At 33.9% G+C, this 11,278-nt stretch overlaps 1 protein-coding gene across 1 annotated transcript in view; it reads right to left on the bottom strand.

Moving 5' to 3' along the window:
- Nucleotides 1–854: 854 nt before the first annotated feature.
- LOC115241481 (odorant receptor 13a-like) overlaps nucleotides 855–11,278 on the bottom strand; it is a gene marked incomplete at its 5' end in the record, with an annotated part of 14,479 nt that continues 4,055 nt past the window's right edge. Inside the window, 3 exon segments of the mRNA XM_029817248.1 lie at nucleotides 855–917; nucleotides 1,081–1,359; nucleotides 1,454–1,683. Coding sequence (XP_029673108.1) covers nucleotides 855–917; nucleotides 1,081–1,359; nucleotides 1,454–1,683 — 572 coding nt within the window.

The raw sequence follows: 11,278 nt of genomic DNA, 5'->3' as shown, positions 1-11,278 counted from the left end.
TAATCATATTTCTTATTTACAATAATCACACACATAAATGTGTTGTCGAAGTCAGTACATTTACTGTGCACCCAAGGGCTACACATGAAGCACATCTATAATTTACCTCAAACGTTATAACTAAAGCGTCTTTCGAAAAAAAGAAACACATCGCATCTTGATCGATCGGCTGAGAAGTTCCATGTGGCAATGGATATTCAGAGCATATGTTACATACATTAGCATACATTACATTAACATTATCTTAGATATTCAAAATTAGAAACATTCACCATTTTAAGTCAAGTTTGAATAGAAAAAAATACATAAACAAATCACAAAAATTAGGGGCAATTGTCAAAATTAATCTATATACGAATTAGTTAACGCATAAACTTATAAAAATTACTTACAAGTACTAAAACAGAATAACAAGGGATTTAATACCTACCAAAAAAGTTTTGAGTTTCGAACTTGCACAAACTTGCTCGCAGTCGTAATAGAACATTAGCCTTTCTGGTGGCATTTTCAGATATTTTGTTGTACGGATTTTTATCTAATTCTAATATTTACTGATAAATGGCAATATAATAACATCAATTTTTCGTAGTATTCCAAATTATCAACAATATCTCAAATATATACTGCACTTCCTCTAATAATTTCAAGTATGTGTATAATATTATTGATATTAAATAGGAAACATTAATTTGGTACAAGCAAACTATTTTAAATGATAAGTTTATTAACATTTAGTTACATTTTAATATACATTTGTTCATGCATTTCTATATTGAAAGCATTATGACGTGCTATTTCGAGCGTATCTAATATTTACAGTTTGCAACAGATTTCTTTCATTTGCATCTTATATTTCATATTTCGATTATTATACGAAGTACAGACAAATACGAAAAAGAAGTTTTTAAAATGGGAAACTATGATCTAGTTTCCACCGTAAGTATCAATTTGCATCTAGCGCGGCGTAGGACTAAATTTAAGTCGATGGAAACGTTAAATTCGATGCGCACCGAAACAGAATCGGACCGATGACTTCGGTGGAAACCGCGGTCCTACGCTGCGCTAGATGCGAATTAATACTTCGGTGGAAACTAGACCTATGATGAAATTTTCAGCCTGCAACGTAACTGGAGATTTTGTTTGCATAAGAATAAAGATTACGTTTCTTGCCAATTTCCTGGGAAAACTGTACCAAGCACTTTGATAAATAGAGAGCCCTATATTTTCTATTTCAGATTTCAAATAATTCCCTATAACACTATACAGCGTTAGCTGTGTCAGGAAAGCAGTCAGTATTATTAAACTCTTTCTTATCATAACGGTGTTATTGACTTTCAACGCGAAGATAAACTGAGATCCTGAAAAGAATATTTATCTGCTGAATGTAAATCTTTTTTATGAAAATGTAATTTATATATCTCGCTGAACAATCATAAATAACATAATATTCATCCATTATACATAATAATATACTGATAATGAATAGTTCTATTAGCAATACGAAACTCATCAGATCGGCAAGCTTCCTGGCAAGCGTTATCAGGTAACGATGTCTTTTAATTAGCGCGTTGAAACGATCGTAGATTTGCGGACTTGTAACATCAAAATTGATAAAATGGATTCTCAGAATATTTATTTGGCCGCAAACATGCAATGTAATGTTAAGAAACAACGCGTCGTTACCTTTGGGAAATGCATTGATGCACAGTAGTCTTATTGCATTAACTAGAAATTGCCTTCTAAGATATTTTCATAAATATTGATTTTATATAAAAAAGTTTAAGATAATAGTAAAATTATTTTAAAAGGGATACATTTTGGTCGTCTTAATTTTTTTTGGTGCAGGCGTCAGAAAGTTTTATAGGTCATCTCAAGTTTTTTCAAAGTTATTTCAAAATCACTCCACGATCAAGATGTCATATATCGTTCAATTCATCTTTTTATCTTCTACAATTATAGCTGATTAAAAATAGAGCTTTCCATTTAAAAAACTTAAGATAACTTTCAAAACTTTTTAAGGTCTGCACCTAAAAAAAAATATAATAAATAAGACGACCAGAATGTAGCCCTTTCAAAACAATTTAACTTTTGTCTTAAATCTTTTTTTGTTTAAAATCAATATTATTGAAGATATCTTACAAGGGACATTTGGCAACGCAAAAATACAAAAAAATTTGAAACTTTGCATAATTATAGAGTAATAGGTCCTAATAACGAAACGATTTTTTGTTGGGGCTGAAAAACAGTATTAGGGGTGGAAAGAACCACTTAAAAAATCGGTTTTTTTCATCCCGAAGCAAATATCATCGAAACGAAAAGAAATATGAAAAATTTCTATAAACGAAAGTTTTATGGTTTCAAATATACTTTACAATGGCATATTTGGATATTTCAAAAATGGTAACATTTTTCGAAATACCCCCTTCACTCAATATTTTTCTTTGATATTTTGAAAAAATTTTCAAATTATATTAAAGCTTATGTTGCGCCAGATTCAACCATGTATGATAAAGGTATGTTGCGGAAATTAATTCTTGAGAAATAAGATAAAGTCGCACGCTACCTATATTAATCTTATTCGCTTACTGTTTCATGATATGAAACTCTCATCTCTTTTTTCTTTTCTTCGTAATATCTCGCAATACACGATAACGATGCTGAATATTAGTAATAATATTTGTAGCCCAGTTACGTAAATAATCTTTCTATACTATATACATTGTATCATAATAATATAAAAAAACGGAATGAGAGTCTTGTATTATTTAAATAATATTAAATTATTAATTAATATTATAATTTTAAACGGTCATAATTTTAAAATAATATTTTGCAAATTAAAGTTTAATTCAAGATGTAGAAGCATAATATACGAAAAATGTTTAAATGTTTTATAAAATTTTTCCATCAACAAAAATTAAATTAATTTTAGAATTAAATTAAATTAATTATCAAAATATTATTTATTTTATGTAATTGTTACAATAATGATATTTTTCAAAGAAATGTTCAAAACAGAGATATTCTTTGCAACATGCACGACGTATAAAAGCCATTTTACCACAGATACTGCATCTTGGTATATGTTTTTCTTCTTTAAAATAACAAAAATTTATTGGATTATCAAACTTTCCAGGCCGCGTTGATAAGTACCCACTTTTGTACCAACTATATTTAAATACATTTTGAAATCTTGGAGAAGAAAGTTGATTATGTATTAAACTTTGTAGTTTTATTATATTATTATGTGGATGTAAATTTATGTCATAATTATTTAAAATAATATTATCAAAAAAATTGAACAGAATTTTTCCGAATTCTAAAACCGAAAACATCTAAAGGTTGTACAAAAGCAATTGTTTTTTTTTGGTATTGTTAAAATATTTACTTGTTTGTTTGCTGGTATAAATTCTTTTAATTGTTTCGGACAATGTCCTATACATGAATCAAGCAGTAACAGACTTTTTTCTCCAGTATTTCGTAAATATACTTCTTCAAACCAGTTTTTGAAATGTTGGCTTGTGAGTTTTCCGGATTTTGAAGCCGCAATGTAAACATTAATAGGTCTAAAAAGAGTTTCGTCTACTCATAGTCCAAATTTCCACTAGATTTTTTAGTACTATATACAGAGGCGAAAGAAGATGTCCATTTGCAGATATAATGGGCATAATGATATAGCTATGAGTCATAGAAGATAAAGATTGGATAGCAGATTCAACTTTTTTTACTCCCATATTAATTAATGTTCTTTCCATCTATTGGCAATTGCAAAACAGATTTTACCTAAAAGAAAAGAAATTTGATATTTAGAAAATGTAATTCAAAAATAAAAAGACTAATAAACTAACGCAGATAAACGTAGATAAACGAACGCAGATATGCAATGCAAGTAATGTAAGTCTGAAACATTTTTCTGCTTCCGTTATCATTTATTACCTACTATTTATACACAACGCAAATTTACCTGCTCGTTCAGCTCGTATTATTCTTCTTATGTTTGAATTAACTTTTTAAAACGATTCTGCACAGCAGTAATAGATAAATGTCCTTTTTTTCACTATTCCAAAATTCAACTGCTTTTCTTTTGTAATTTAAGTTTACATTTCCACAATACAAACTTCGTCTTCATAATTATCTTCTTCAGCATCAATATCATACACGTTCACAAATTGTACATCGTGCGGTTCCGACGGATTGGCAAAATCAAGTTCCCATTTGTATTTAATCTCAACATCATCATTTACAGCATTTTTTATTAGATCGGAAATGGCATCATGAAGTTCAACTTCATGGTGATTAACAAGTGAGACAGCAAAATTGGCAATGTTAAACGTTGTGATTAATAAATTTATAACATTTGCTATATTTATTCTTGGTATTTTCACAAATTGTGCGGTTCCGACGGATTGGCAAAATCAAGTTCCCATTTGTATTTAATCTCAACATCATCATTTACAGCATTTTTTATTAGATCGGAAATGGCATCATGAAGTTCAATTTCATGGTGATTAACAAGTGAGACAGCAAAATTGGCAATGTTAAATGTTGTGATTAATAAATTTATAACATTTGCTATATTTATTCTTGGTATTTTAATACAAATTGTTGTGTTGTCACCAGCAGAAGGAGTTCGTCTTCCGTGAAGAGTTAATTTAGGAAATCATATCTTGGATTTATTTTATATATAAAATTTTAATTTGGAACTCACAATCAGAATAAATTTCAGTAACTTGAATCGTATAATAATTGTTTAAATAACGTCAGACTATGAGTGAAATGCGGGGATAAAGTTCCGAAAAGTACTCACCCTCGATTTTTTTGAAACTCAGTATTCTTACGTATTTTGACGCGTTGATTACGAATATCATAGTGAAAATTGGCGACTAACTAATTTTCATGGCAAAAACCATGAAAAACCCATAAAAATTATAGTTTTTTACATTTATCTCAATAAATACGAAAAATCATGATAAATGTTTTTGTTAGACAAAAGTTTTAGATCTCACAGAGATAAACATTTTGGGCTTTATACATTTCCACCGTACGAATAATAGTTTTCGAGAAAATCAAAGTTAAACATATATCTCAAACTAATTGCTGTATAGGTGAAACTACAAAGACAGACAGTACTGCGTAGAAGTCCCAATATATAACCTCGTTTTGCGTTGAAAGTTGCAAACCCATGTGGAACCATTGCTTCGCGTGGAAAAGTGTATGCGTGGAAACAGTAAGTTCTACCCTCCTGCGGGGGACTCCACTACCAAAAAACTAGACAAATAGATCTGCATGGAACCTCGCTTTGCGTGGAAAGTTGCAAAGCCATGTGGAACCTCGCTTTGCGTTGAAAAGTGTATGCGTAGAAATAGTGGGTTCCGCCCCTCTGCGGGGGGCTCCACTACCAAAAAACTAAACAAATAGGTTTGCGTGGAACCTCGCTTTGCGTGGAAAGTTACAAACCCATGTGGTACCTCGCTTTGCGTGGAAAAGTGTATGCGTAGAAACAGTGGGTTCCGCCCTCCTGCGGGGGGCTCCACTACCAAATAACTAGACAAATAGAGTTGCATGGAACCTCGCTTTGCGTGTAAAGTTGCAAGCCCATGTGGAACCTCGCTTCGCGTGAAAAAATGTATGCGTGGAAACAGTGGGTTCCGCCCCTCTGCGGGGGGCCCAACTACCTAAAAACTAGACAAATAGGTTTGCGTGGACCCTCGCTTTGCGTGGAAAGTTGCAATTCCATGGAATCGTATATGTACTGCAAAGTACATGCTTAGATGGGAGGACAGATATAAGATTTAGAGTCCATCGTTTTTGTCGAAAACTATCACTCGTACGGTAAAAATAAATAAGACATAAAATGTTTATCTCTGTGAGATCTAAAATTTTTGTCTAAAACATTTATCATGATTTTCTGTATTTACTAAGATAAGCGTAAAAAACTATAATTTTTATGGGTTTTTCATGGTTTTCACCATGAAAATCAAATAATCGCCAATTTTCACTATGATATTCGTAATCAGCGCATCAAAGTACGTAAGAATACTGAGTTTCAAAAAAATCGGGGGTGTGTACTTTTCGGAACTACATTCAAGCTCTCCAAATAAGCTACAAGAATTTGTAATAAAAAATGGAAGTTCCGTTTAAGAAAACATCGATCATATTGACCTCATCTTGAAAAGGTCATTCAAGGTCAAATCTATACTTTTATTATGTGGCCCCCTCAAAATCATGCAACTTTTATTTGAAACATTTTTTCCAATCTCTTTTACTTTAAGAGATATTCAGCTGCATCACTTAAAATGATACATTCTGTATAAATATGATTTATATAACAAGGTCTGCAACAAATATTATTACTAATACTCAGCATCGTTATCGTGTATTACGAGACCTTACGAAGAAAAAAAAGAGATAAGATGTCATGAAACAGCGAGCGAATAAGATTAATATAGGTAGCGTGCGTCTTTATTTTATTTCTCAAGAATTAATTTCCGCAACATAACTTTATCATACATGGTTGAATTTGGCGCAACATAAGCTTTAATATAATTTGAAAATTTTTTTAGAATATCAAAGAAAAATATTGAGTGGTGGGGATATTTTGAAAATTGTTAACATTTTTTAAAAATTAAAATATGCCATTGTAAAGTATATTTGAAACCATAAAACTTTTCTTTAAAGAATTTTTTCATATTTTTTTTTCGTTTTGATGATATTCGCTTCGGAATGTAAGAACCGATTTTTTTAAGGGGTTGTTTTTACTTCTAAAACCGTTTTTTAGCCTCAACACAAAATCGTTTCGTTGTTAGGACCTATTACTCTATAATTATGCAAAGTTTCAGATTTTTTTGAAAAGCGTATCTCTGGAATCAGAAGAGAGCGCCGCAAAATTAAAAGCGTATATTATTTAGGAATGTACTTTCAACAATATATATAAAACTGAAAATGATCCGTGATGTGTAAGTTAATCCGAACATTTACCAATAAAATTAATAAAAATCTTTATATGTATATTATTACGTCCGACTTCGTGGCGAATTGAGTCGAGATTAAACGCAACTTATACTTACCTCGAAACACACTCTCTCTTTCTTTTGCGAGACAAGTGTTTCGGAGTCGAACGAACAAAATAGGGCCTTAGACAGGTCAACGACCGGAAGAGTCGCTCTTACTCTATCGAAAGGCCGTTCGGTCGGCGGTCCCTTTTTAGTAAAAGTAGAACTGAATCCTTATTACCCGGGACGGGACCCTGTGCGATTTCGGGTAACAGGAAGGAAGTCGGGTTAATGAATTACTCGAATTTAAAATTTAGCATTACATTTATTCAAAAAAAAGAATATATAAAAATGAATGATTTTAAAAGAGTAAATTTTAATAGTGAGATATTTAGTTTGATTTATAAATCTTATTTAATAAATAAATTTTCTTAAATTCTAATGTGTATGTGTGGGTGTGTGGGTGTGAGTGAGAGGTGTTTTTTTCGCGGGTGATATATTAATGCAGAGGATATCAACCGGAATTAAACGGGGAAACTAAAATCTAGATTCCGGTTGGAAATTTACAACAATCATTTTAAATACAAATATAAATTATAAAAAAGGGAAGGTTGAAAAGTAGGGAGAGAAGGGTAGGTCGCTCTTACTCTATCGAAAGGCCGTTCGGTCGGCGGTCCCTTTTTAGTAAAAGTAGAACTGAATCCTTATTACCCGGGACGGGACCCTGTGCGATTTCGGGTAACAGGAAGGAAGTCGGGTTAATGAATTACTCAAATTTAAAATTTAGCATTACATTTATTCAAAAAAAAAATATATATAAAAATGAATGATTTTAAAAGGGTAAATTTTAATAGTGAGATATTTAGTTTGATTTATAAATCTTATTTAATAAATAAATTTTCTTAAATTCTAATGTGTATGTGTGGGTGTGTGGGTGTGAGTGAGAGGTGTTTTTTTCGCGGGTGATATATTAATGCAGAGGATATCAACCGGAATTAAACGGGGAAACTAAAATCTAGATTCCGGTTGGAAATTTACAACAATCATTTTAAATACAAATATAAATTATAAAAAAGGGAAGGTTGAAAAGTAGGGAGAGAAGGGTAGAAGGGCTATTGGAGAACTTGGAGTTGTACAGTGGAGGGGGAAGAGAACTTCATTCAGAAGATCTCGATGGGGACGGCTAAAGAAAAAAGGCAACCTGGGACAAAAAATGGAATGATTGAGCCAGGTGGACTGGTTTGAAGAATATGATGGAATTGGTCAAGGTCTACTATATCTGGACCGACCCGATAGTCCTCGTCCGTAAGAGGTACTGGGTAAGGAGGAAACTGACTTAAAATGTATCTGTACCAGTTTCGTCTAGCTTGTTGTTCGTAGAACTCAGACTCTCCTTCGCTATCGAAAGATCCCTGTTCGGGATCTTCCGGTTCCTCTTTGAGGTCCGGTAATTCTTCTGCGAAGTCCTGGAGGGCTTCCTCAAAATCGTGCGATGCTCCTGGATGATCGGACGACTCGAGGTGTGAAGAGAAGGGGGGAGTGGGAATTCTCGACGGTTGATGGTCGAGAGATGGTGGGTAGTCGAAGGGGGGAGGGGGAGTAGTATTTCTCGGCGGTTGCTGGAAATCAGCGAAAGCAGGCGAATATCCAGAGGGAGAAGGGGGACCAGGATTTTCCACATGTTGAGGAGATTCAGGGAAGGTAGGTGAATGTTCAGGGGTAGGAGGAGGAGTAAGATTTCCCGACTGTTGAGGGGATTCAAGGAAGCCAGGTGACGGGGGACGCTCGGAGGAAGAGACGGGTGAATAAGAGGGAGGTGAATAATGGGAAAAAGAACTATGGGGACAAGGGTGTGTATTGCGTGTTAATTAAACGCTGAATTCTTAATTTAAATGCTTGCTCGTCTATATTTAATTTCTTATAATCGATAATAAAGCTAGGATCCGCGGACGCCCGAGCCAACAGTTTCCGTATCTTTTTATTTTCCCGGTTCTTGACGTGTTTCGCCCAGCACTTAGAACGCTTTGCCGGGGTTGTTTCCACTGGGAAATACACGCACGAGTTAAGTGAGGTCTTAATATTTGGTTAAAAAAAACAGTTTGGTAATAATAAAATGATAAAGAAAATAGAAAAACTCTTAAAGATCTCAATTGTATTCTTATTATTATGTATATATATATATATTTTAAGAAAGAAGAAAAAAATGATATGGAGGGGATTATTATGGAAATAGGGAGAAAAGATTTTCTTCTAGGCCTGGCAACTAAGTATGAATGCCAATCATGATATTACACCAGGATCCTTGCTAATAACACCTAGGGACCCGTGAAAGGGGAAGGATTGCTTAAGTCTAACAATAAGCATGAATGCCAATCTTGACAGTGTTCAAGATGCTGGCTAATCAAGCTTACGGACTCGCAAAGAAGAAGGTTCAAAGAAGAGGAATATAAAATATTTAATAACCAGAATTTAATTTAATAATAATACTAATATATGTGTATGCTTGGATATTACTTGAAAATTTGAATTTAATAACAAACTGTTTCTTTTAAGAGGAAGAAAAAAATAAAGTAAGAGAAAGGTAGAAAACAAAAACAATAAAATTCTTTGGTAGACTCACTACTTGTTGTGTGCGAAGATGATGAATTTAAAAATTTCGCTGGATAAATGAGCCAAGGTCTATCTCGTGGACTCGGCTGTGCGGAAAGGGTGGCTCGGAGATCCGCTCAGTTCCGGTGGTGTTCGTTCGATCCACTCAAGGGCACACCACTTGTCACTTGCCCGCACGAATTTTGTAAAATTTCAACTTGTATAGCGTGAAACTCCTTGCACTAGCACAATCGCAGAGAGAACTTGTGAGAATAGACAAACTTCCAAAGACTTAATAAATCAGCGCGAGCTGTAGACAGACTCGGTGCAATGGTTCGAGTCGAGAGGCGAAGATGAACTGAACTTTCTGAGGGAGGATTTCGCGTATCTCGAACCTTAGCGTCTTCCCACGTACCCTCTCCATTAGGCAATCAGAATTCTTTTTTTAAAAAATCAAATCTTTACTATTTACCCTCTCATGAGTAGGAGGTGCTACCCTTTCAGAAAAAGGTCCAGAAATTGCGCCTATTGGTGTAGGCTTTTGTTTTTAGAAGTTAAGTCCAGCCTATTGGAGAGTCCGTTATGATTGGCTAAGTTGACATTTTTATTATTCCCGTTGAAATTTATCTCAAACAGATAACACAAGAGGGTGGTCTGGCAGGCGAGCACGCGGTGTCAAGTATCGCAAGTTCTGGTTACGGATTTTGGTTTCATCTGTAAACCATTGTCCCTGTTCTTCTTATTCTGTGTTTTAAACCCTTGAGCCCGTTGCGCGGACCTTAGAGTTGAATATTTGATCTATCTGTTTGTTCTCCGTACGCACATGGTCTAGATTTCTAGCGTTCAAGGGTCTCTTATCTTTGTTTAAATTTTTTAAATCTTTGACATGGGTCTTAGTCCCGGAATATTTATTGATGCGTCTCATCGTTAAAAAATTTTATCGTTCTGAAAGATTAGTCTTGCCTGCTAGATATTTCTTAGTTTATTGTTTACGTCGTGTGCAGAAAGGTTCCAGAGCGTAATTTTTATATCAGTGAAAGAGATTTTATGAAAGAAAAGGATCGTGGAATCCACCGGACGGGGATGATTACGATAATTACGGCCCCCTATTTGAAAGATCGTTTCTAAAGACATTTTTGACGAGGAACACAGGAAAAATAGTAAAAAGAATTTCCGATCGATAGTTTTCGAGATATATTAGTTTAAAGTATTGGACATGATAATAAAACTTTATAAAAACGGACCCAACGATGTTGACCTTGACATATGTTGTCAAGATCATGATCCTGAGTAACTTTTCTTTATAACTTAATCGGCGGTCTCTTATAATTTTTGAGATATTTAAGGCTCCTGAGTCGTAGTCGCCGTGAAACTCTGAGTTGACGGTAGCGACATGAGAATAAAGATGTTGCGGTAGGAATAAGAACCCTATCCAACGACTTACCATATAAGTGAACTGGGATTTATTTGCAACTTTCGGCTGGGATTTTTAGCTCACGCCTACTGCTCACTGCTCCCCTCTAACCCCGCGCTTCTTAGCAACGCATCGCCGCATCGTAAATCGTAACTAAGGAACGCATCGCTTAGTCTCAGGAACGTGCGTATCACAAATGTGATAGCACAATACTCTAGTAATCATAAAACATAAATATTTTAAATTGTTATAGAACATATAAGTAATTAATAATATAATAATT

Source organism: Formica exsecta, unplaced genomic scaffold (assembly GCF_003651465.1).
Source record: "Formica exsecta isolate Colony F162 unplaced genomic scaffold, ASM365146v1 scaffold498, whole genome shotgun sequence".
Lineage (NCBI taxonomy): Eukaryota > Metazoa > Arthropoda > Insecta > Hymenoptera > Formicidae > Formica > Formica exsecta.
Note: the sequence above shows the minus strand (reverse complement) of the source record. Positions and strands in the feature narration are given on the sequence as shown.